Raw genomic sequence first — 26,660 nt, forward strand, 5'->3', positions numbered from 1 at the left:
ATGTGCATGCAGGAGGAAGCACAGTCAGATCATTGCAGAGCTTATGTTTCTATTTGCACTATGTTTCCTTTGGCTGCATTGTGGACTAGGACCAACAGATCTGTCCCCAAGAGCTCCAAAGTGACCCTAGGGGCTGCCCAGCCAGTTTGGGGGAAGAAAGTAAATTCCATGACGAGAGAGTGGTCTTCAGGTTTTTTCTGGCAATTTCAGACACCAGGTGACTTTTTCTTCCCTATACAATAGCTGTGATTTAGGAATAAAATGAGTTCATATTTTGTTTTTACACACTTAAAATAACGTGCCTGGGAATGAGCACACACAGGCACTACATACCCATTCAGAAACAAGCAGAGGAGACATGGGAAGCTGAAGCTTAGAAAAATCAAAGGTACCTGCTCTCCGTGGGACCACAAGACCAGTACAAAACCCTCCTAGGCAGGAAGTACAGGTTAACTGTGTGACTCTACCAGGAAAACTAATTCTGCATGACTCAGAGTGACATATCATGACCTACTGAAGCCAAATCAAGGCCATATAACCTTGCTGCCTAAAAGGGAGCACAACTCCCTTCCACTCTGCTTCCAAGAACAGGTTCCCTTCTGTGTATCTAGCCCTTCTCTGGCCCACCAAAGCCTTCAGTTTTTCCCAGGCTGGTTTTCAGCCAGATCAGCAGAACTGGACCAACCAAGTGCCAGCAGCAGCACTAAAGAGCCAGCAAAAAAATCTCACGTCTATGTGACCCACAGTAAACGCATACCCAGCAACCTCTCTGCCTTAATAGTGGCTTCTAAAAGTACCTCCTCACAGCTGCTCTGGGATGCAGTTCAGCTACAGAGGCTCTGCTCCTGAGGATGCTGGGACTGTTCCTATGTGGGTAGCCTGAGACTACCCCAAGAAAAGACCCCACTACCACATCCAAACTCTAAATCAGCCTTACTTTCCACTTTTAAAGGGTGTATGTACGATGCTCACATGTGTCTGATAACAAGGGACAGGGCTGTGGAAATAAGCCACATGGCTTTCCACAGGTGCCTTTAATAACCGAGTTAAAGAGAAAGCTTGGGCAGAAGCTCTGGGATGCTTTTTGGTGAGGTATAGTGTTGCAGCTGCTGATAGGCTGTAATGCTGAGGATGTCTGAGCTGGAGAAATCCCACATTCTCCTCAGGTGGTATTCTAGGATGTTTGGTCTCTGAAATTTTTTTCTGCTTTATCTAGGATGCTTTTAGTTTTAATTCAATATTAATACTTGAAAACAAAGGCTGTAATAAGACTCTTTTCATGTTCCAGGGCATTTTAGGATCTCACTGCTTGGTCAAAACAGGGAAGGTTTTCTATGTGTGGCAACCTCCATAACTATCAGTGTGCAAAAAGCTCGGGTACACACACACTGATGATGGATAATGGCATTTCCCTCATAGCCCTCTGCTTCTGCTGTTTGTCCTCAGACATCTTTCATGGCTGTACCATATGATGCTTCTCCCAGGAGAATTTGGCATGATGTGGTATAAGCAGCTGTCTCTTGCTATGTGCTCCCAATAGTCTGGGATGAAATGAGAAACTGGTGCATGTAGAGAGGTCATGTAAAGAGCAGACAAGGGAGAAAAGGAAAGGTTATGGCAGAGTCATTCAGGCAGGTTTGAGTGACTGGCTTTGCATATCTGAGCTTGTTTCATAGTTGATGCAGGGAAAATACTGGGTTTGGCTCTTGAAAACAATGTGCTGGGACAGTACAAAGCCCTGCTCTGAAGGGCTTGTGTCCTGGGACGATGAGCAGGTAACCAATCAACCAGCCCTGGGATCCCCCTGCCCAAAATCCCACGGCCTGAAACAGTCAAAGCACCACCCGGGTGAAGGCAGGACTGGACCTGCTGGCAGTCTCGAGGTGGTGTGACTTACACACGTTCAGTCCTAGCCGCAGTTTATCCCTGCCTCATGGGGAAAACCAAATCACAGATCTCCCTGGGTTGCTGCCTTGCTGTTTCTGCACAGCCGGCGCTGCAATCGACTGTGGCCAGCGTGCAGTAGCACCGGGCAGGGCTCGGCGCCTGCTGCCCGCCTGTGTTTACTCCTCACACCGCAGCTCTCTGCGTCTGTTTCCTTTGCAGTTTCACACCTCGCGGTGACCGCTTCCCCTCTGCCTTCCCTTTTGTGCGCTGCAGCCCCAGCGCTGAGCCTGGCCTTCACACGCCCTAGTTACCTGCAGGCTGTGCAAATAAAATCGCTCCCTCGGTGACAAACGTGCCTGTATTTCTGGCTTACACTGGGGAAACTCTCGCTTAGCTTATGTCCCTGATTCCTTGCAATCTAATCAGGTAAGGGGGAGGTGAGCTCCCCTCTGTAATGGTGGTCAGAGCTAATAGTCACAGGCTTGGACTTTTATTATTCTTTTCCTATTAAGCAATGAATTTAACCAGAAAACAAGCTGTCAGGAGCAACCCGGGCACCCTGCTCTCTGCAATATAGCCAGCCTGAAACACGTGGCAGCCTAGCAGAGTGTGTTTCAAGACCTGTCCCCTATGTTCATCAGTGCTGTTACCGGGCAGACTTTCATCACTGACATCTCCGAAGAAATTAAAGAAAATAAATTAAATTAAACATTAAAATACTGTTGCTCTCCTCCCAGCAGCAGGAGGGCAAAATTGCTGTAGATCCTGGACAGAGAAAACCAGGATGCAGGTCCCACCCGGAGATCCCACTCAGCTTCCCTGGCTGCTGGCAGAGCCCAGGGATGGTGGCCAAGCACAAGGAGAGGATCTGGAGAATGCAGAAGCAGCATTTCCTCCTGCCAGGCCCTGGGGCTGTCAGAAATCCTCCAACTTCTCAGGATGATTGCAGGTACCCTTGCCAGCAGGCACCACTGCTTTCATTTCCTACTCACTGCCCTTCAAAGACAATCTCCGAGTGATTTACTGCCTGTGGAAATGCGGGCACGTGAGAGATGAAGGCAGATACGGCTTGGCAGGAGGCATGGATGCAGGTGCCATGTCTCTGCTAAGGCACCTTGACCCCTTTCTACCATCCCCAGAGCCAGGAACCTCACTGAACACTAGCACTTCACAGAGGCTTGCATGGTAGCTGGAGGTACTAATTTTGGAAATTAAGTATAAAAAGTTCATCTCCCACTGCCTATTCTTTTCAGCAAGGACACAGAAATCAGACTGATGATTTAGTGTAAGCATACTCAGTAAGAGAAGCCTCCTCACTAGCAGGATAGCTTCTGTTCCCTCAAAGGCTCAAATTGCTTTAACATAATGCTTCCAGACAACTCTGAAGGACACATTTCATGTAAACAGTCCTGTGGGTGGACAGGGCCATTGCAAGGGATAGGACCTTCCTCCAGAGTTGATATAGGCTGCCCCAGTACTCAAGGCTGGGACACACTCTGATTGCCAGAGCAGCAAAGGCACACAAGTGAAGATCAATGTCCATGCAGATGGGTGGCCAGCCACATTTAATCATTTGCTCTTCAACAGCCTTATTTATTCAAGATCTTAAAGCCCTTGAATAATGCAGATAAATGAAGTATTTGGTTGGCCATGTGCAGTGGATAAAAGTCATTACCCTGACACACAGAGCAAGGATCCCAACGTGGAGATTGCCCCAAACACAAACAGCATGTCATCAGCAGAGCTGCAGGAGAGAGCCGAAGCCAGGACCTGCTTTTCCCATGCTGACCTGAGACAGCTGTGCTTCCTGGTGTGCTGCAGCCCATGAGGAGCATGCCTGGCTGCTGCAGATATTTCTCATTCCTGGAGCATCGCAGTGAAGGGTGATGGCTGAGTAATGAGTTTCTTTAGTCTTGCCTGAATGCTTTTGGCTTTGCAGACAACTTCTCAGCGTTCAGCACCAAAGAGCAGATGAGTAGCTGATTACACACTACCCTGCCCTCAACACAAATCTGAATAATTAGTGGGACTTCTTCCAGGTAATACACATCTGCGAATAGTGATCGTTCTGTACTTATCTCTCTACCAGCCCCAGTTCTGCAAAGGCAAGAAAAAACCCCACGAACTTTCAAAAAACCTCTTAAAATCTTCCTGGCGTATTGAAGCTGAGGAGCACCTCACTAAAAGGTCTCAGCTCTTGGGACTTGCACCTCTGGACACTTTGCATCCATAACACCCAGAGCAAAGCAATGAGACCAACATCCATCTTTCCTCTTCCTTCTCTGATGGCCCAGCTGGTGACCATCTTGCTTCCCAGCTGCTTGCAGCATCAATGATAGTGAAGGAGTAACTAGTCATGCCAGAAGACAGCAGGTTATCGTTTGGGAAGCAGGCTGGCCTAGCATCACATCTCCATGTTGGTCTTAGCTTGGTGCACCAGGAAGTGGAGCAGCTGGGTGGAGGTAAATGACAATCCCATCCTAAAAGCTGACTGCAGGTTAGAAGGACAATAAAATCTCTACCCTGGAGAGTGTGATGGAGTGGTGTCTCTGTGCAGCTTAACTGGCTGCAACCCGTGGTCAGTGCACACAAACATTTTTTCCCCAACACTGCCCAAGAACAGGCTGAGCAGCAGTTTCATTGCTTATGTCTTTGGCTTCATTACCAAGGCAAAAGGAAAGCCTGGCCAGGAACAGGCACTTGACCCTTCCTGTGCAGAGACACCACTTGCTAAGGGTTGCTGCTAAGTTGTTGCAGAGATGTGTTGTTTCAGAGGAAGGCAGCTACCCTCTAGGTAAAGGAGGATGTTGGAAGACCTGTCACAGCCCAGTCTGACTGGACATAGCTCCCTGAGTTAAATAACCTAATCCAGGTATGGTAGGAGGAGCCTCATGTGGCAAAACCAGGTTCTGTAAATCCCATGTGCAGGTTTCAGCAGGTCCCATGGGGAGGGAGCAGGAGAAGCAATGTGACAAAGCACAATAAAGATCACCAACAGAGAGGGTAATAATACATATTTCAATAGGGCATCTTTCATGCTGAGAGATAAAACTCATTTGGCCACTGTTTGAAATTCAGCCACCTCTGGAGTGGAACATAGCCATGCATAACATCTGACATTGCCTCAGTGTTGATGTGTTTGTTAATATGCAAATTACCAATCAGTGTATCTTCAGAAGTTTATTGCACAGTCAGATAATATATCAGCTCTATGTAATGCTTAGTATCTGTACACTGACAGTGCTGAAACCTCAAAGCCCTGGCACTATTTATATATTCATGTCCCTGTGTGTGTATTTCACTCTTACACACACAGTCATAGAATCATAGAATTGTTTAGGTTGGGAAAGATCCTTAAGACCATCAAGGCCAACTGTCTTCCAAGCTGCACCAGAAATGCGGGTGTATAAACCTTATATTATTCTTGTGCAAAAGAGAGACTGAAAGAAGAAATCGAAAATGGCCTCTGTAGCTCACATTACTGGTGTTATGGCTACCTTTTACTTCTACCTGTTTTATACTCTACCTGCAAAAGTGAAAGCTGTATTCCCCAGCTGGAGCAGGAAAACATGACAAGGCTTTTCAACAGGAGGTATAGGCAGGCAAAGACTGAAACACATGGATTCATGCAGCTTCTTATACAGGAGGCCTTTGGCCAGGGCAGCACTGAAAACTCAGAATTAATGTTGTGCAGCTTCCCCCAGTGACAGTGCAGCCAGCGCCACTGCTACCTTCAGCTCTATCCTCTAGAGCTTCTCTCAGCTGGAAAGTTGTCATGCAAGGCAAAAGGATTTGGGGATTAAGCTGCCTCTTCTCCTTCCCCATGGTTTATTTTTGCTGCACTTCAACTAAATGAGCCTATGGGTTTATGAGCTCTGGACCACGCTCCTGCGGTGGAGTGTAGAGGAGGGTGCTGAGAGTCAGCAAGAGCATGCTCACCCACCTCCTAATCCCAGTATTTCCCCAGGGGATTTCACCTACTTTTCTAGTACCCAGGATGCCTTGAAAGTAGGAAGAAATTGAAGGGGCAACATGACCACTCTTGCTATGGCCAAGTGGTTTGAGATTCCCAGCTTTTCTCCCCTCCCTCATCCCATCACTTTTTCCAGCTGCTCCACACTGCCACTGGTTACCCCATTGAATTTCCAGCCCTGTGACTCTCCCAGGCATGACCCTGAGCTGCCAGCCATGCAGACACCTAGCACCCCAGCCCCATGGGTCTTTCCACAGATCCCATTGAAGATGTATTACCAGTGGTGGTTGATTTGGCCTGTTGGGGTTTATGAGCAGCATTCGTCACTCCTTCACAAGTGCATCCTGCAGTCAGTTGCTCTGCTGCCGCTTCACCCACCAGCTCGGCATATACCTACTGAAGAAACATTTTATATTTAAGGCTGGTTTTTAGCTCATTGCCAGTAAAGGCATTTCAGCTTCACTCTGTAACTACATCATTTTCCAAAGGAGGTGCCTCTAACTCCTGTGCACGTTTGTGCCAGCAAGCATTTTGGCTTTCTGCCAAACATTTAAGTGACCTTATGGCAGGATTGAAAGGCAAGGCTCTGGAGCTCCATCATCCGTGGTCCCTGAGGGCCTCTGTTCTCTCCTCTGCTGCCTCCTTCATATATTTTTGTTCAGCATCTCTGCTTTCAGGGTTGCCTGAGACATTGAAAATAAATGCCTTCTCCACTAAGACAGTGTGTAGTAATGAGGAACTTGATCTCACATAAATTGGGATGTTCTGAGACCGTTTTAATTTCTGCTAATCACAGATGAAAAATGAATTACTTCAGATGTCATGTCCTACTGCACGAGTCTTGTAACATTTGGAAAAGCCATAACAAAGTTACCCAGTAATTGAAGGGCTCTACATGAGTGAACTTTGTAATTGCGTATTCTTCTCCTCTAGACCGGGAGGCAGAAAGGAGAAGCGGATCAGGCCACGTCTTAATGAAACAGCTTAGTCCTGCAGCACTACCAAAGCTAAAAGTAAACAAACCATGCTCATTATTTTATATCCCAGCTCCCTGGCCGCTGCCAGCAGCCCTGTGTGTGATGTGCTGTCTCCCACTTCACTGCCCCTTTACCACTTCTGCTTTCAACCCCACGCCATACTGCCCTCAGCCTTTACCCTGAGTGCACTTGAGGCCAATGGCTGCCTCTGTCCCAGCACAACTCAACAGAGCAGCGGACACAAATGGCTTTGGAGACACGAATGGCTTTGGAAGGTTTCCTTCTCTGAGCTGCTGGTCCTGACCAGCTGGGGCAAAGCAGGAAAAGCTCCTGCATAACTGTCCCCATCCAGACCTGTTGGGATGGCCTTTCCTGCCAAATCCCCATCTCCACTCCCAGCTGGGAAATGCTGTCTTCAAGTGCTTGAGACATGCTCTGCTCTTCTGTCTGCACCTTATTTTTGGCTTCTACTTATTGAATGTGTACATAGCTCCCCCATTTCCCACCCCACTGCCCTTAGTCCTGGCTGGGGATCACTTGAGGGTACTATGGCAAACAGGGACCCCCAGATCCTGTGGTACCCTCATTTTCCACTCCTGTCCATTGATGAACTGATGGTACTGGCATGAAGCAGCTATTCAGCAGTTGCTGCACTTTCAGGAGGAGGATCTCACTGCTGTAAGGCTGCCGCAGCACCTGAACATTTTCTCATTTGTGAAGAAAGTGGGAAGATGAGGCAAATACAGAATAAAGTTTTTCTTAGCTCTCATGTTGAAGAGTTCTTCAGCTGTCTCAGGGAAAAAAAAATTAAGGAAAAAGAAGTGTATTGCTCTCTTTGTTTCACTCTCTTTAAAAGTGGGATCTATCATCTGGAGAGTCAAACCATCATCCATTTCTGTGGATTTTCCATGGCTGCTGCTCCGCGACTGATGGCATAATGTTTTCCGAAATGGCCATTAGCTGAGTGAGTATCTTTATGAACAGCTTCCCAGGGCAGTAGCTGCAAAGTTCAATTTGCTAAATTATAAGCACATCTCTGATAAGAATTGCATTATACGGTACTTGCATGCTGAAAGCATTAACTTTATACTTTGAACTTTTAAAATACGCATTGGTGGATCTGATGAGGACTGAAGAAGTAGAAAGGTGAAGGATTAAAGAAAGCAAGGAATAATTACTGCCTTTTTTTTTCCCCATCAAAAGAAGTGGTATATTTAGAAGAATTCTATTTAGCTGAGGCTTTTTCACTAGAAAAAGCCATTTGTACATTGAAAAAATAAATAGAAGGCCTCTAATTGGTTGAAAATTTATTACAAGCCATATCTTAAGGGCACTTGATTTGTGCTGAAGAGCTGTTTGGCTTCATGGAGTCACATCAGATTTACCCCAGCATCCTAGGGAGTAAAATTGTGCTCACCCTTTTATCTCACACAGAATAAATCTAACTGTTGTCTGAAATAATGCATTTATTTTTTTTTAATGAAGAATAACCAGAGCGAAACGACAGCAGATTTCCCTTTCAGAAGAAGCCAGATTATTCTAGCTCACAAAGTGGATGTGATCTTTACTAAATCCACAGAAGTTTAAAGCTTCAATACTTTGGGTGAAAGTCCAGGAGCTACAGGCTAGAACACTTCTCTGGGATGCTGAGCCAGCTCCTCTGTGTGTTCAGGATAAGTCTGAAGCTGAACTTCCTCTAACAACCAAGTGTTCTGGGTGTTCAGGTATCTCGATTTCACATGCACAGGGCTGTGATATCTGTGCACTGAAGGCTCTTTACTTGATCGATGCTATTATCAGACCTGATGAGGCACAGCAGGTGATATTTGAGATGCTTGCCTTTTGATTCCTTGCCACTGAGCAGCATTTAGTAAGAATTACTTAAATCAGCTAATCAAAAATATGTTCAGTGATATGAAGTGGGCTCTAGAACACCTAAGTAAAGATATTTTTCTTGGGGAAATCCTTTTGTAGAGAGAAAAGCAAATAAATCCCAATGTGATCTATATTTTATAAGCTCTCTGCTCCTTGGGCTATTGATAATTCCTGAAAATCCTTTGTTATTCCATATTTTGGGCAAGGTTTGACTTTATTCTGATGGTTGGTTTTTGAAAACTTTTTCTGCTCATATTTTGGTGGCACAGCTGAGACTGGCCAAGAGCTTGTGATAGCTGCCAGAGCAAGGGCACGCAGTACAGCTGGGCTCGGCAAACATGCCTGTGCATAACTGGGACAACCTGGTGTCTGCCTCCCTGTGGCAGGGAGACAGGATGGTGGGGCTCTTTGCAGGTGTGATATTGACGGTGGTACATACATGCTGTGGTATGGTCCTTTGCAGCATTGGTCCACTAGTTGCCTTTTCTGTTGAATGGGTTGTCATTCCCTAGGTAGGGTGTTCTCCAGCTTTAGGAAATTAATTTGCCTGGCGTTTGACTGCTCAAAAGGGCTGATTCTGAAAGGACAAAGTGGTAGAACCATAAAGGTGCGAAGTGTGAAGCTTGGCTCAGTGAGCAGAGCAGGGTGCAATTCATCTCCAGCTTCTGGTCACTTGCTCCGTCCATGTGGAGGGGACTGCAATGTTCCATGCCACAGAGGCATGAGGGCCTGGCCAGGTACACTGGGGACACACCACGAGACTGCACAGACTCTGCAAAATGATGGCTTCCAGTTTGCTGATGAACAAAGCCAGGGACATTGCTGTCAGACTGCTGGAGAAAAACACTTGCAGAAAGTCATGGCCCATGTTTTCTCCTCTCTGAAGTTGGTAGAACCCTTCTGCTGGCCCCATCCGCTGGGCACAGGGCTGGATCAGTCCCAGCTTCTTGGGTTCAGTGGTGGCAGCAACAGTGTGGCAGGACTGCTTGCAGGTCCCTGTGCTTGCTATTTTTCTTGCTCTGAGGACTGATGGTTCAGGATTCCTGTTTAGAGGAATCTCTTCCTGTAAGGTAGTGTTTTGGCAGGACTTGCGCACAGAGGTGGAGCTCAGCATTTTCCCTCTCAGTTAAAGGTACCTTTAAAGACTGTCCTTCCTTCTCAGTGTCTGTCCTAGGTGAGAACCAGCCCCCAGCATCCTTTTCCATGCTGGCCCCCTTTCATAGCCGAATGACACTTACATCTTAGGGCTTTCTGCCCTTCATCTTTCACTGGCCTGAAACCAGGTGTTAAAATCCTCCATAGCTCATTGCACAGAAAACGCTCTGTGATTCTGTTTCTCACAAAAAAAAAAAGGGTGTGCTTTCTGCTCCTTTGAAGTACTTTCCCTTAAAGGAAGTTGGTGTTAAACCATGAGACATCTTGTTCTACCTGTACCAGCTCCCTTTGGATGGGATGTACCTAGAGCTGGTGGTTTCTGCCTGCCTATGGGCGAGCAAACACATGAGCAAGTTACTGTCAGGTAAATATTGAAAGAGCCCTAGCCTAGATTAAACCCCATTCCCCCCCCCCTCCTTTTTCGCGTGGGAAAGGGTAGGGCTATGTCCAAATATTTCACATTAAACTCTGCAACATTCCTGCTTTTTCTATTTCTGAGGCATTGCGCAAATGTGTCCCAGCTCCCTGACGGCTCACATTAAGCTCTGTGGAACTGCATTCAATCACCTTCCCCTGGAAATCAGTGAAGGAGTGAGGGCAGCGCCATGCGGCAGAGCCACCTCTCCCGACTGCTCCCAGGATGAGTCACAGCAGCAAAGGCTTGTCACTCTAATATGCGCTGGGCTTCCTGCGCCACGGTCTTCTCCAGCCTCTTCCTCCTTCTTTCTTTTCTTCCTGAGTTTTTATTCCTCGTCTTCATTTCTCTTGAAATTGCCTTAAGTTTCTCGTCTTCATTTTCTCCTGTCCTGCAGAGTTCTTTAAGGTTTGAGCAATTAAAGGCAGAAAAAAAGCCATCCTTTTTTCTGCTCCCTGGCAGGCTGGAGGGCTGATCTGCTTGCAGAGGAGACTGGCCCTGCTCAACCGTCTTGCACCATTGCTTACCCCGTGGGAAAGGTGGAGCATGGAGGTTGCCCTCAGGCTTTTTGAACGTGGCACGCATCCTTGTTAATAAGTGGTGGGGATGCCATGGGGGAGCACAGGCAGTGCTGTGGGGGTACTGCTTTTGAACATGCCATTCTGAAGTGGCAGAGGAGGAGCCAGGCAATTTGGTAAAGAGGACAACCAGTGCCATGGTGGAGCTCAGGGTCCCTGTGGGGCTTCTCTGTGTTCTGCTGACCAAGGCACAGCCCTGGAATGGTGTTTGGCCAGATGCCTCTCTTCTGAATCCCTGGACTGTTGTTGGGCATGGAAGCAGAGGGGTTTTACCTGATGTCTTCCTCCAACATAGCTGAGCATCCTGAGTCATTCACTTGAACAGAAAAAGACATCTTTTGGTTTAAAACTTGCTGATGCCCTGGTGAGCAGCCCAGATGGAGTGTTGGTCCTCTAGCTCTGCAGCAACAAAAAGTCCCTATGGGGATTAGTAAGGTTTAGAAAACGAAAGTCTCCCTTCCCCCTCCTCCATCCCACTCCCAGATTCTGAGCTGCCTCCTCTGGCTGTGGCCATCCATCCATCTGTCCCAGCATCAGTGACAGGCACTGAAGATGGGAAGTAGCAGAGATCACTTAAAATTCCCTTTGGCCATGGTGAAGCCAAAGGCTGTGGGCAGCAGCTGCTCTGCCAGAAAGTTGTGTCTCTTGCAGTAGCGGTGGGATGAGTTTTCCCACAGAAGGGGGTTGCGGACCAGGTCCCACCCTTCCCTCCCACAGCTGTAGCTGCAGCCTCTCGTATTTTCATCAGAGAGGTGCAGAAAAAGCCTGTGCAGCGTGTCAGCCTTGGTGCTCCTCGCAGCTTCTGTGGGTGGAAAGGCAATTTGTGCTGTTTTCAGAGGATCAGGCGCTCTGCAGATGTGATGGATTTTTCAGACAGGACTTGCTCTGGAACAAACATTTGTCTCAGCTCAGGACCATGTGAGACATATCCCTCTCCTGACCAGCATCCATGTTTCCAGACATCACCAGAATACACCTTATGGTCCCAGAGAGGTGCATGGTGGTTTCACTGAGTGCATTACAGCTGAGCTGCCTTTCTGCTCACACCCAGCCTATAGGCAGAGAGATGCCTGTGTTTTGTTGCTAGATTAGTCATCACCCTGTTAGGGAGAAGTGTCCCATCCACAGGGCTGCCAGAATAGCTCATACCTATTGAAAACTGCAGAAAACCACAAAAAGGAAGAGCTGTGCCAAATACACCCATCTCAGAGCCCCCAGGTTGCCATGCCCAGCTGTGGCTGCTCCTACTGCCATGGGGATGAGGAGCAGGGGTGCATGGTCTTGCAGAGGAGCTGTGGGATGAGCCAGTCCTGGTCATGGAGGTGGCATGGCAGCAGTGGTGGCACCTGGGGATGGGAAGGGAGCTGCAAGGATTCTGGGTGGTGTCTTTTTGTAATCACTAGCATAGATTTTCCTATAGGTTCCTCAGGTTTTAGGGAGCTGCCCAGTTGGTGGATTCCCTGCCAAGAAAAGTCTCTCAGCAAATTGCTGCCACAACAGAGATTGGGCTCAGCACCCAGCTCTGTCAGGGTTCCTGGGGAGATGCCATCTCACCACAGAGGTACGTAACCATGTCCTTTGCTGTTCTAAGACCACAGGAGATGTAAGCCCACTCTTCTCTCAGTCCACACTCTGCATCAATTTCCCACAATGCTGGAGGATTTAATGCAATATATATATATTTATAGATACTTATTTCATGCCCCTTTTTCTCTATTGCTGGTTGGCACTGTGCTTGCACACAGGAGGGTACTCACAGGAAGCATTTGAAATGCTGATAGTAATGTCTGTGTTTAGTTTAAAATGATGGAAGGGCAGTTCTTGAAAGTGTGTGTGAAGACAGAGTGATTATTAGTACATGTTTATTGAAGTTTACCAGCTGTGTAACAATGGGGTTTTCTTTGCCATTGGACTTCATTCCTCTGTAATTACGTTCCTAATATAGAAATAATTTGACATTTATTTGCCATAATAAAACTTCCCATTGCATTTAAATTTAATGTGAAGATTTAAGTGTATTTAGTAGACTCAGTTGAAGACCTGAAATTAAATATTCCCGGTTTCCTCTTCCAAACGAGACAAACTCAGATATATCCTAGCATTCAGATCCATGCATACAGCTACTCCCATGAACAGTGACAGCTGCATGAGCATATCCAGACAGAGATGGTAGCCCTTGTGATGTGGCAGCTCTTTCAGCATCTTCTCACTGCCTTGCTCTGGTCCAGGGCACTGTGTTATGCTGATGACTGATGCTCCTTTGTACATCTGACCAGGGAAAACACACAGTTGAGGAAAAACTGCAGGTGCTAAACTCACCATCAGCCAGCCCAGTTGCCTGTACAGCTTGCACTGGTTTTCAGATTTTTTGCTTTAACAGTTGTGGTAGCAAGATGTTGCTCTTTCCAGCTGAGCTGGTGCTCAGGAGCAGCCCAGACAGCAGATGTAGGTCAGCAAGCTGGAACTGGGACACGCCAGAAGATGACATCCTGTCCCAATGACACCATCGTCCCCATGTTCAAAAGAGACCGGGTGGGCAAATTTCCTGTACTTCATTTATAGTTAAAAGAATGGGCCTGGGAAACACATCCCATGAGTGCCTGCTGGTTTAGTGAGCTGCTGCAGCTTCGGTAGCAATGCGTGGATGGGCTTCCAGCACTGACACACAAAACATCCAGGTGAAACACTGACATCAGCACTCAACAAGGGTGTTGCTGCTCCTGACATCATTTTCTCCCTGGATGTACCAAGCATCAGAAGCACACACACTGGCAATATTTTTTTTTCCATCCTTTCTCAGAACTCCTCCCAGTAGCTTAAAATAGCAGGGCCCAGATAATTGTTAACCACTTTGACACATTGCAATGGGCACAGATTGGGAATTCATAAGGAGAGGACAGAGCTGGAACAGACTCACACTCCCCATTCATCTCCAGCAGTATCATCCATCTGAGGGTAAAGCCAGTTCATCCTGGCCTTGCCCTTGCTGCTCCTAGAGACCAGCTCCCACCACAGACAGAAAGAGGGAATAATATTCTATATAATTGCTTAATACATTACTTTTCTCAGAAGTAGAGTAATATATAGGAAAGAGTATTTCATCCATATGTTGAGACGGTTATGGCCAAAGCCAGAGCACCCTTCCCTTTTGTTAACTCTGGGTTTTCACCTTTGAAATGAACCTCAAGTTAGACTTGGATAGTAACAAAAAAAAAAAAAAGGCAGGTGCCCTGATTCCAAAGCACACTTGGTTGTTTCAGGGGAACAAGATGGTACTGAGCAAGCTGAGGATGAAGCTTGCAGCTGGGGGACATTTCTCTGACAAAGCAGAAATGCTGATCCAAGTAATGGGATGTAACTCTAAAGGGAAAACTGCCAAAATAAGTGTTGGGAAGAAGAGCCTTCAAAGGGTCTTTGGAGAGCAGTCCCCAAAGGGAATTGGTGGGAACACTGTTGTTTGAAGCACTAGAGAATATGTTGTGCAGAGCCGTTTTCTGCAAGCCTACAGAAATCGCCATGGGGATTTAATTTCCATCTCTAATTGCTGCGATCTGCACCTCATTTGGGGCTTACTTTTGTGTGCTTGTAGCTTTTAGCAGAGGTCTCTGCGCAACAAATCCTTTATGAGTACCACAGCCAATGGACTGTTCCTGAGGTCACTGTACAGCCAGCAAGGAGGCTCATTCTCCTTTACTGTACAAGGGATTTATTCCCTTAATATGCTGCTGGTGTTTATTTTTCTGCTGGTATAGGAGCACGTGCTTGTATGTGTGCATGTGGCAGTGTTTTACGAATGCTTGCTGTGGACAGAATTGGGCTTCACAGTATGCAAAAATAGGTATATGCCACACTGAAGGATAAAATATTTCACATGGCTGGAGAAAATGTGGTAAATCAGGGTTTTGCTGGATTTGTGAAAAATCAAGAAACTGTGGGATTTGTCTCCACAGTTGAGTCCTGAGCTCTTGAAGGAGCTGGCAGGTCTGCCTAGATTGAAAGGGGACTGGGTCCCCTCAGCAGTGTAGGGTGTCTGTGGACATCTCTTGGCTCTGAAGAGACAGCCTTAGATTTCACAGACTCATTTATTACACAGCCCAAGAAGCCAATGTGAGTCCAGGCTGCAGCTACAGCTTTCCTCCTCTGGCTTTGCCTCGAGGTTGTTCCTCCTAGTTCCTGCTCCATTCTGCCCCATTCCTGATCCCTCATCACCAGTGCCTCCAGCTCCTCATTAGACAAAACCCTGTCTCTTACCATTTTGAGGGAAGAGAAAGGCAGGGACGCTTCACATTTCACCTCACACTGGGAGCTGGAGTTCCAAGTGTCAATGCTCCTTCCCACATGCACCCTCCTCCCCTCTCATCCTTCCCTGCTTCCCTTCTTTTGGCTTGTCCTGTCACACCTTTCCAGGTGAAAAAAGTTCATGGGTTCTACAACCCTCCTTGCTCCCTCTCTCCCTTTTCATCCCCTCTAGTGTGTAATGAAAAGTAGTGACAGGTAGAGCTGATCTGGGTTCTGTAATGTAAACAGTTATTTACAGTTTTGCTAAAATTTCACGGAAGGTGGCATTTTTAGGTCACCTAGCTGAAGCAAATGAGCTGATTAAACTGTTTGCATTAGGTTTCATAAAAAAAAGTAGCATTCTTGCCCAGTGTGGTTCTCATTTCCTCAGGTTCTCAAACCTGATGTGGTACCCTGAAAGTTAAGGCAGTTTCCCACCAAGGTTAGCAAGAGCAGGATCTGGTTTCCTAAGTTAAGGCAGTTGGATGAACAACTCACTGTGTCCAGCAGCCTCAGACACCGGGGTCTGTTATCCTGGAGCTCCATCAGTGGTAATGATGGGGCTGATCTAGGGGTGTGAGAGGAAATATCCTCTTCCTAACACTGAAAGTATGATGCCAGCCTTCCCATCCCATACATTTTCCTGTTCTACCTTTTAAGGTTTTTAAATCATGGAGTGCACTACTGGAATCTATACTGTGGGCTTTAAATACTAAGAGGTGGGGAGAAAAATGTAGTGGCTCTGTTCTTCCCTAAATAAGTGATGGCAAATGGCTGTAAAATGAGCTCCTGAGCTTGTGTGTGCAGAGAGGAATTTAGTCCCATGGTGAATAGGATGATAGCAGATGGATCATAATAATACTGTTTTTTTTTGTGGATATCCTGTTTAAAGCTGCACCAGAAACAAGGGAGCGAGTCAGGAGGTTCAGTGTTATGGCCATCAGTCATAAATATATGTGTCTCACAAGCCAGGACTCAGTTTGTTCTTCATCCCATTTGTTTGTAGGGTGGAAATAGGCAGCCCTATTGGCTATGCATCACTATGACTCACCTTCGGGACAGACTGTCTGGGGGAAGTAGGGGATGTGTGAAATTTGAGGACCTTTTTCCCTGCTGGGCTATGGGTACACAAAGACCTGAACCCAAAGCACAAACCTGCCACTCACAGTCAGGTTCATCCCTCTCAGTCCAGGAACATTAGAAAGGAGACTCCTGTGTTTCACACTGCAAATGCCCACTGACTGGCAAGTGCTGGGAGGTAGCACATAGCGCTGGGCTCAGTCCAGCTCCTGGGGTGGAGTGGCATCTCCATGGCTGGCACGAGCTAACCTGCGCAGAGAGTCCAAGAGCCACTGTGTCTGTGCTTGGCTGGGCTCAAGGAAGCTGCCCTGGGCTGAGCAGGACGGCAGTCTGCAGCAGAGGCTGTCCCACAGCTATCCCCACACCAACCATGCTTTCTGAAATAGGGAGCAGAGAGACAAACCTGAGCAATGAAACAGTGGCATCTGGTATCCAACAGAGCTGTGTCCACTGGTTGTGGTCTAGTGTGGGTCCTTTGGTGTCTAGTTGTGCTTACCTAGTTTTTCCTTCATCAGTGATGCTAGGCATCTTTTATCTACACAGCTGTCTCTTTCCACCAAAAAAAAAAAGTAGGACCCAAGTATTTGGAACTGTTACATCCCTGTCAAACTTTATTCACATCAGACAAGAAGTATTTGAGGGAAAGCAGGTGGAGGCAGCACAATTAAAGCCAAACCAGGTAAAAATGAACAAAAAGCAAATGGGAGGATGGAGGTTCTGCTATGCCAAGCCATGCCATGCCTGTGGGAGGAGGGGTGCCTCGCTGATGCTGTCTGTTTTTTCCAGGGGGAGTTGCTGAGCCCATGTCGATGTGATGGATCGGTGAAGTGCACGCATCAGCCATGTCTGATCAAATGGATTAGTGAGAGAGGCTGCTGGAGCTGTGAGCTGTGTTACTACAAGTATCACGTCATTGCCATAAGCACAAAGAACCCTCTGCAGGTAAAGGTACTAGAGACATTTCAAAGTCTATTTATTCTTGTTTCTGTTTTTGTTTCTGGGAGCAACTGGATTTTACCTGTGTGGGTCTTCCTTCCCTGCACAGAGTGATCCATATGTCTGAGACACTTAGAAAAGGTTGTCAGGGGCTGGTCCAAAGCAGCCCCATGTTCTGCTCAGTGGTACTGGGGGCATCCCTCGGGAGTCTGCTTCTGCTCCTTCTGTCGTTTGACAATTCCCACATTCACTTGCCTCCTGTTGAAACTGCCAGTGTGATCACGATAGTGCTGTTACACCTCACAGCCCTTCAAATGTGCTCATCCCCTGGAGACCACAGGTATGCCGCTGTCTCCAGGGGTGGGTGGGGACGGAGCTCTTACGGGATTTGCTACAACAGAGCACGCAGTCTGTGACAGAGCAGTATCTTGAGACTCCACTTGCCTGTACTTGTGCCACTAACACTGATCTGCTGAGCCTCCTCTGTGTTGGCACGAGGGATGGAGAAGGCGAGTGGAGGGCTCTTACAGCTCTCCTCTGTGATCCTGCCACCCTTTTCACTTTACTGCTACCCCATGATCAAATACATCCTGGCATGGCACAAGGGGTGTGTGATGCTCTGGCCTCTCCAAGCCTGATTCTCAGTGGATGCTTGCAGATGTGCACACATCTTAATATGGGTGGCTGTGAAGGGTATCAGAGGACCCACCTGCTTTCCCTTCCAAGTTCAAAAGACTTGTGTTTTAACAATCCCCGCTGCAGGCTGGTAATTTCAAATCAAGATTCAGAATGGGGAAACCTGTGTGACTGTTAAAAATGAGATCAATTATCCTTAATAGCTATTGATTTATTGTGGGGGCTACACCTGAAGATGGATTAATTGCTGCATGGCTTTGGTGAGCACCATTAGTGCCTTGGATGTAAGGAAGCATATTACATCTAGGTAGTACTGCTTAATTAGCATCATCTGGACTGGAGAGATATTACAGCAGCATGCTGTGCTTAGAGATGGGGGTAATGTCAGTAATAATCTGTCCAGAACCTGGTGGAGCTTTTTGACTCTCTGCTGATCGCCCTGCTCTCTAACAGAAGGCAGGGACTTTGCCCCAGTTGTAGAGGAGTAGGATGGAATGCAAACTCTGCTCTCTTTTCCAAACTGCAGTCTGTCTTTTTCCAGGCCTGAGGTCACTAGCTGCAGTGAGGAAACAGGAGCCCTTTAGGACTTCAGATTTAAATGAAGTAGTGAAATTAGTGTGATATCATGGGGAACTTTTGCTGGGATGAAGGAAAAAGACTGCCTGCTCTCTGTGAGTCCCTGCAGCTTCTGATTTGATTTTCCATGTGCCCTGGGACGGAAAAATCAGTAGTTTCATCCCAAGGCCCACACCCAGGGTGTTTTAATTTCTCGGCTTTAGTAACTCAGAGCAGATTGAAACACAGGAGGAGAGATGGACAAAGCATTTGTTTATTTCTGGAAAGATGGTTTATGAGTGCCCTAATGCTTCCTGTGTCTTAGATTGGGGTGCAATGCTGAGCAGCATTGAAGGTTTGTGGGTACAGATTTGTAAGCATGTGTGTAGCCAGTCACTGAATGACCTTCAAATGCTCTACACCTTCAGATGGCTCAGGGCAACGGGTCAGTGACTTTCCTCCTGTTCCTCATTCAGTTAACATTTGTTGGAGCTTTCACAGACAAGCTCCCCTCCTATACACACATTTCAAAAGCCTGAGCAAAGCATTGGTCTTTCTGGACTCCCCTGTTAGAAAGGGGCCTGATCTGATGGCCTTTGCCACGAATACAAGGAATAAGTGGCAGGAGCAACAGAGAGAGAGCTGAGCTCCAGGCGCGAGGGTCCCAGAGGACCGTCTCGGAAGCTTCATGCTGCTGACTCAAGACTTCACAGCATGTCTTGCAGAAGCAGTGAGAGGTTTGGGGGGTGGGAAGAAGCAACTGTAGTGAAAAGCCATGCGATCTGGAACAAATGCAGCATGTGTGGAGTTTCAGCTGTGTGCCCGGGCGCCCTGTCTGGTGCCAGCACAAAGGCACTTCTGGGAAGCAGATGCTACACTAGCAATAGTATGTGAAATCCTGTGGGAAGTGGCTGATATACCAGGTCTCAACTTCCCACGAGGACTAAGGGCTTGGGCCCCCTGTAACCCACTACCACATATGTCTTGTTCCCCCATGGCTCTCACCGTAGTCTGACACTGGGAAAGGGAGGCAGAGAGCACCCAGGTGGCTGCAATGCCCTGACATGATGTGCCATAACAATATGTCACAGCATGTGCAGGTGGGAAGAGCATCTTTTCTGCTCAGTCTTCACCCCACATGTGGATAACAGGGGCCACCTGGACATACAAGCGTGTCCCTAAGTAAAACAATAGTCCCTGACCTTCCTTCTCAGGGTCTGATGGAACTTCTGCCCAGCTTTATTCTTACTAGAGAGTTCCAAATTTCTCAAACACAGGTTTTAGAGGGCAAATCCTGTAGAAATTCACTGTTTTCTGTTAATTCCAGCCCAGCCATCATGCAGGCAAAGACCACACAAACCTCACCTCCTTGTCAACCTAAATCTGTTTGGATGATGCTCTGAGCATGGCTAGATTTTAACCAGCAACGTGGCCTACCTATCCCCTGCATCCCCTCCTGTGACAGACTGCTGGAAAGCCAAACCCAGGCAGCTGGGAGGCCCTGGGCTCCCTGAGGCATGTCCAATTGGTCCAAGCACACCCAACACCCACATATTCCCCGGGACCTGCATGTTCCTCTGCCCATGTTCATATCTGCTGCCCCATTTTTGGAATTCCTAGAAGCACAGCATGGGCCAGATGTGTGTGGAGACTCATGGCACGAGCAGAGAAGTTGCAGCGGGGGGAACATGGTTCATGCATAATTAACACAGACTCCCTCCAGCCTCCAGGCTGTTATGATGTTTCGTACCAGAGAGAGGCCTTTAGTCTGGTATTTTGGCAGAATGAATCTCTATAAATTAAAGCCTCCCATCCCATCCATGTATTGCAGGCATTTAATAGCAAAGGTCTTAAAGCAGCAATGGGTGCAGTAAAAGACTTCTTGGCCCTCCTTCCTCCCTGATGCCTTTCCAGTATCTGAATAAGCCACAGCATCTGTAAGTGTACAGCAGGGAAGCTATCATAGTGGTAGCATAACTTTGCTTGATGAATTCATAAAAAGAAAAGCCATCCTCCAGAAGATAATTGAGGAACATGGCCAGGGCCTCATGACAGCAGTGAGTGGAGAGCCAGACCTAAGCAGTTCTGGGAATGGTCCACTTCAACCTTCTAGGAAAAACCTCTGCCTGCTTGTGATCCTGGGTCTGAAGATTAAATTGCTGACTAGCATGGCTCAGGATGTAAATGATACGTACTAAGGGGACATGTCAGATACAGCAATAAAAATAAACTGAACTGCCTGAGGCGGGCAGGGGGGAGCTCTCAGAGGAGTGCAGGGAGGCTTTTCCAGCAAGCAAGTTTTCTTTGCAAGCTGCTGCAGTGAGACACAGATATCTTCTGCAGGCAAATATCTGCCTCGGATCTGCTCATGCTGGTGCTTGGGAACCTTTGGAGACTGCTGGTGCCAAAGAAAGGGAAATATGTATCAGGACTTAAATACTATAGTAATGACATTATTAATCTGTGTTACATTAGCAGTGGGAGTCTTCCCTTACAAGCCTCTGAGCAGAAGCTCTAAAGCAAACAGGGAAACAGGTTTGTTCCTGTCCTGGTTTCAGCTGGAATAAAGTTATTTTTGATTCTTACTATCTGGTGCAGTGCTGTGTTTTGGCTTTAGTCTGAGAGCAATGCTGATAACACACCGATGTTTTAGCTATTGCTCAGTAGCATTTACCTGGCTCAAGGACTTTTCAATCTCATGTTTTGCAAGTGAGGAGGGGCACAAGAAGCTGGGAGGGAGCAAGAGACAAGGCATGTGACCCAAACTGGCCAAAGGGATATGGGTATTCCATACCACAGGGCATCATGCTCAGTATGTAAACTGGGGGGAGTTGACCAGAAGGGACTGATTGCTTCTTGGGTCAGGCTGGGTACTACTCAGCGAGTGGTGAGCAACTGTATAGTGCATCACTTGTATTTTCTGAATTTTAATTTCTCTCTTTTTTTTGTGTGTGTGGGTTTTTTGTTGTTTTTGTTGTTGTTGTTTGGTTTTTTGTTTTTTTGTTGGGAGTTTTTGTTTGCTTGTTTGTTTCCTATTATTACCATCAGTATTGTTGGTATTATTTCTATTATCATTATATTTTACTTAATTTCAATTTTTAAACTGTTCTTAACCTTCTTCCGATTCTCTTCCCCATCCCACCTGGGGGGGGGGGGGGGGGGGTGGCAGGGAAATTAGCAAGTGAAGTGGCTGCATGGTACTTACTTAGTTGCTGGGTGGGTTTAAACCACGACAGTCACAAGTACAAAATGTAGGTTATGAAACAGTGCAAGAGGATGGGAGTGACACGACTGGCAGGCACCAGTCCTGGGCCCCTGGATTATTCCAAATGTTAGACCTGGGCTCCAAAGAAACCCTTTCTGAGGCAAAGGAGAAACTTGGGGAAAGTCAGTCCAAGAGAGTGTTCTGTTTTGCACATGCACATCTGGGTGGTGTGCCAATGCACTCTGCCAGGGGGGGTGGAGCAGAGGACAGACAGCTCCTGAGTGAATGAGGATATTTCTCCAGAATGGTCTGGAGGGATGAAGCCTTTTTTCCAGTACAAGTGGCAAGCCACTGCAGAGAGCTGCTTGGGCATGCTCTGAAGCCATTGTTAGCCTGGCACTCACAAAGCTGCCCCTGTTATGCTGCAGGAGCCTTTAAAGCTTTCTGGTTTCACCAAGTCCTTAGTTCTGCCCTGTTCAGCACTGGCAGAGCATCTGTAGAGCTTCCTGCCTGCCTAACAATCCTGATTGACAACCTGGGTGAACTGGTTGTTAAAGGTGCACTTCAGTACAGCTCAGCAGCTACCTGGGACTCAACAGTCATTATCAGCTGAGGAAAGAAGGTCTCCCATTTAGGTTTGCCCTCTCCCCGCAAGGTGGGATTGCTTGACACTGTGACCTTGCTGGAATTTGAACGTTTGAGCTGGAGATCTGGAGGGAGGGAGGTGTCTGCAGCCCGGCATTCACACAAAGAGCATTGGGGGTTTCAGACGTGCTGGTAAAGGAACTCTGCAGCGTAGCTGAGACCTTTCTTTGAAGCTCCAGTTGTGACCCAGGGACTGTAGGGTTACCCACCAAATCCCTGGTCTGCTGGCCATAGTGATGGTAGAAGGGGATTAGGAAACTGTCTGATTTTACAAGGGCTGTTATGAAATCTGAAAGGCACAGCTCCCGAGGTGAGCTCCCGAGGCCACCAGTACACAGATGCATCAGGGCCAGATCCTGCAGCTGAAATTTACCAGTATCTTCCACCTCTGAACAGCTCTTGGACCCTTCTGTGTGTGCTCTCACTGGCTAACATGCTTTATCCTCTGTCTCACCCCTTTTCTTCTCTCTCTGAAAGCCTCATACCATATGTACCAAAATGGAATTAAGAGATTAAAAATAATGACTCCAGTCATTGGTGGCTCTGGCTAGATGTGGGATGCTAAATTGCAGCTCTTAGGGTTGTCAGAGAGGAAATACAACATTTATTATTTACTTTTTTTTCTGGAAAATTATTAAATTCTCCTGCAAGCTGGTTATTTTCCTCAGTGTTCAGCTCTAACCCATTTACCTCCTTGCCAGAGGGTAATCACACCCCAGTGCCACCTCCTGAACAGAGTCGGGACTGCTGCTGCGTGTGTCACTGTCAGTTAGTGCCAGATGCGGGGGGGAGAGTCTCCTACCCCCTGGCACGGCTGACGCACTCCAGCCTCTTCATTATCACCACAGTGAACTTCCCCGGAGCTGCTGCCAGCAAGGCAGCGTCAGGCAACATCCCTGCTTGGGTTTCAGCCTCTCTGTTCCCAACCAAAGGGAGCAGGACTTCCTTGCGCTCAGATGAAACTTCTTTGTGCTCTGAGCTCCATCCCTTTGACAGTATATTTAGTACAACACCTAAGCCTCTCTCTCTGCAAAATGGTGGTGCTGGCTGTGCATGGCTGCTAGTTGTAGAAAACAGCTCCTTCTTTTTCTGTCTTTAATTGCTACCTTGGAAAGACCCCTTGCCAACACAGGCCTTGCAGTGTGCCAGACAGATGGTGAGGAGCCAGTCCATTGCCACCTCTTGAGAGAGAAATGATGCAGAATGATTCGGCTGGCACAGGCACGCATGGGTCAGCGTGAGAGACCTGCAGTAAAACCTTCACACGCAGCACCAGGCACCAGGCTCCCTTCACTCCCATCCCCTCAGTGTTTGACAGTTAGTGGAAGGGAAGATGAGGTCTGGGAAAAGCTGCAGGGGTGAAAGTGCAACCCCGTGCACATAGCCAAACCCCCTCCCTGCCACATGCCTCTAGTCCTGGAGCTCTGAGCTGATGACACCGGTTGTGGATTTGTCCTGCATTGGCTTACGGTGCTGTTGAGAACGAAGCTGAAGAGCGGATGGGAGGACAGCATAGCTTCTGATCCCACCATCAGAATTCAGATTTGGAGGCCATGGGTGCTGGGTGGCCTTTGCTCTGTCTTATGTCAGAAGAGTTGCAGAACTGTGCATCTTCTGTGGACTCCAGCACCCCTGCGTCTAGCTTTGGCCTGTTTCAACTGGTACCACCAAGCTTCCAACCCTAAGAGGAGAGCTGTTCACCATCTCAACTTCTTCATGGCACAAAGGGGCCAATTGTGTGGCTGGATTTGGTGGAGGTGTGGAATACATTGGGCTACGGCAGAGTGGGAACAAGCTGTTGAAGGGGTCACTCACTGAGCATTCCCAGTGCTCGGTGTTTGCCTTTGGCAGGGCCAGCTCCTGGAGCATATGGCCGGAAGAGGACTGGAGTAAGCTGAGCCTGGGGTGGGGATGTGGCCCAGTCCTGCTTCAGCAGGGAGCAAACTCTCTCTCTGCTCTGCAGCCTTATGGCCATTTACTCTGTGGCCAACTACAAAATAAGCTGTTACCACCCACCTCACTGATGATGCACATCCCTGACATATGATTTGAGAGCTGACTGCCCCTGCAGGATGTAAGCCAAGGAGCAAGGCTGGCAGAGGCAGACACTTCAGCTCCCCTCTGAGCCAAGCCAGGCAATCTCCTTCCAGTTGCAATACACAGACTTCAGTCCCAGGCAGAAGCTCTCATCTGTGCCTTTCCAAAGGCAGCCCTTTGCAGGGGAGTGCATTAAGTTCAGGGGTTGGTCACTGGACTGGTAGCAATGCCTGACTGTACCACCACAAGTTGCCTGTTGTACTTCAGCCAGGTTTCAAAGTCCTCCCTACCTGCCAAAAACACCGGTAACTCCTGGTTAGCCTGCATATTAAAGAGGGACCCAGCAACTGAACTCCCTTCTTGCCCTGAAAAAGGATGGGCCAAGGCTTGACAGGTGACCCTGCTATTGCAGGGTATGTTTGACAATCACGCAGGGTGCTGAGGGCTTGACAGAGATGCATTTTCATAGGGACACTGAGTTTGGGCTGAATCCAGGCTGAACATTTTCAGTTCCTCTGAATCCTTTATACCTGCAGGAGGTTGAAGTCTGCATTTATTCTTCTGCCAGTCCCACTGAGATTTCAAGGGCATGTATCTCACAGCTAAAGGTGGCCTATATGCTTCGGTGCCAGGAGAGACTGTCTCTCCCCAGCCTGTTTATTCATTTGATTTCTGATCTGCAGGAGGGGCTACAGACCATGTCCCCAGGTCTTGTTAAAGAAAGTAATTTCTGCTCTTGGTTTTTTACAGGGCAGCTCTCTCAGCAGTGTAAATCTGAGTGGGGAGGTTTTATGCTGGATGACAGAGAGGCTTAGGATATTTATACCGTAGTTTATACAAAGCTGTTTGACACAGTGAATGGATTTGGGGAAGTTATTTCTACTTTTTTTTTTTTCTTCTGGGAAAGAAGCATTGACGTTTACCTTGGAACACAGCCTGAATGTGTCATCACCTAAAGACAGGGTGTCCTGACCACAGCAACTTGTGTTCTTTGTAGCATGTTTTGTGGGATGTGCCTACCTAGTGCTGTGATCCCGTCAGATCTCACAAAGTGGCACAGAGCCAGCTCACGGGAGGCTTCCAAAGGAAAGCCTGGCTCTCTGAGACGGTTCTCTTGGTAGTAGGATGCCTTGGCTGAGGATGCTGCCTGACCTCTATTTGAGGTAGCAACTGAATGTCCTGCTTGTAATGGCCACCACAGACCTACTGTCATGGGGATGTTATATTTGGTGTCTTGCACCCAGGCCATCCTGCCTCCCTCAGGTCTCTGTGCTTTCCTGGTGAAATGCAGGATTCCTCCTCATTGCCTCCTTCAGCAGTGCTGTCAGGAAACATGGGGCCATGCACTGTTGAACAGCTGCCATGCTCCACCCCAGAGCATGGGCAACCTGTGGACCAGGTAAAAGCACTTATAGATGCTCTTTGAGATGTCCGAAACCGCCACCTATAATGTAAACCAGCGACATATCCCAAGTAACTAATCTCTTCTCTTTTTCATTCCTCCTTCCCCTTGTCCCCTCTCCTCTCTCTGTTGCCTCCCCTTGCAGTGGCAGGCCATCTCTCTGACAGTCATTGAGAAGGTTCAGATTGCAGCAGCCATCCTGGGTTCCCTCTTCCTCATCGCCAGTATCTCGTGGCTCATCTGGTCGACCTTCAGTCCTTCAGCCAAATGGCAGCGCCAGGACCTTCTCTTCCAGATCTGTTATGGAATGTACGGCTTCATGGACATTGTCTGTATAGGTGGGTGATCGTATCTCATGGCACGGCCGAGGTCGCCCACCTGCTCACCCATGGAGAGGAGCGGGAGATGGTGTAGAGTCAGCCTGTGCAACTCAGCTCATATTGAGCCTCCCCAGCTTTTCCTCCTGTTTGCTTCTGTGGCACCTTTTTTACAGTGCACTCTGCTCATCTGGGGAGCCCTGGAGTGTTTCCTTGGCTGGGCAGGCAGAGGGATCTGCAGCAACCCTAGAGAGACACAAATCTCTCTTCAGAGCAAGAAGAGGGTGGGGAGGTCTAGGGGAGACTGAGGAGTGTAAGGCTTTTGAGAAACTCCTTCTTTCCTAGAATAGCCAGAGACTGCCCCATGGTTGGGTATGGCAGGGTCTCTCCACATGCAACTCCTTGTCTCTCTGCCAGGAAGGGGTGGCTGCCCCTTCTTTGGCCCACCCTGGAGCTGCAAGACCCAACCAGCCCAGGTCATGGCCCAGCCTGGGGTCATCATCAGGTTGCTGCTACAGAGCAGATCTGAGGGCAAAGCTGCCCCACAGTGGGCAAGCCCAGACAGCAAAGGAGATGGTGGCACTGGTCCCCAGCAGGGTCTCACTGCGAGCTTGAGCTGTATTCCCAGTGCAGGTCTGCAGGATGAGGGATCATAGCTGACAATACCTACGGGCAGAGGCACTCACCAGCCAGGCTGCTGAAAGACTGA

At 48.0% G+C, this 26,660-nt stretch overlaps 1 protein-coding gene across 3 annotated transcripts in view; it reads left to right on the forward strand.

Annotated features, from left to right (window-relative positions):
* The window catches only part of MARCHF4 (membrane associated ring-CH-type finger 4), a 103,484-nt gene that overhangs the window by 56,334 nt on the left and 20,490 nt on the right, over positions 1 to 26,660 (forward strand). For 2 of the 3 annotated variants that reach the window (XM_057430137.1, XM_057430138.1), the window contains 2 exons: positions 17,005 to 17,166; positions 25,780 to 25,972. In XM_057430137.1, coding sequence (XP_057286120.1) covers positions 17,005 to 17,166; positions 25,780 to 25,972 — 355 coding nt within the window. The remainder of the gene's footprint in view (positions 1 to 17,004; positions 17,167 to 25,779; positions 25,973 to 26,660) is intronic. The other variant, XM_057430139.1, reaches the window with a different exon arrangement.

Source organism: Pezoporus wallicus, unplaced genomic scaffold (genome assembly GCF_028554395.1).
Source record: "Pezoporus wallicus isolate ANWC-B61680 ecotype Strahan unplaced genomic scaffold, APGP_CSIRO_Pwel_v1 contig_5261, whole genome shotgun sequence".
Classification (NCBI taxonomy): Eukaryota; Metazoa; Chordata; class Aves; order Psittaciformes; family Psittacidae; genus Pezoporus; species Pezoporus wallicus.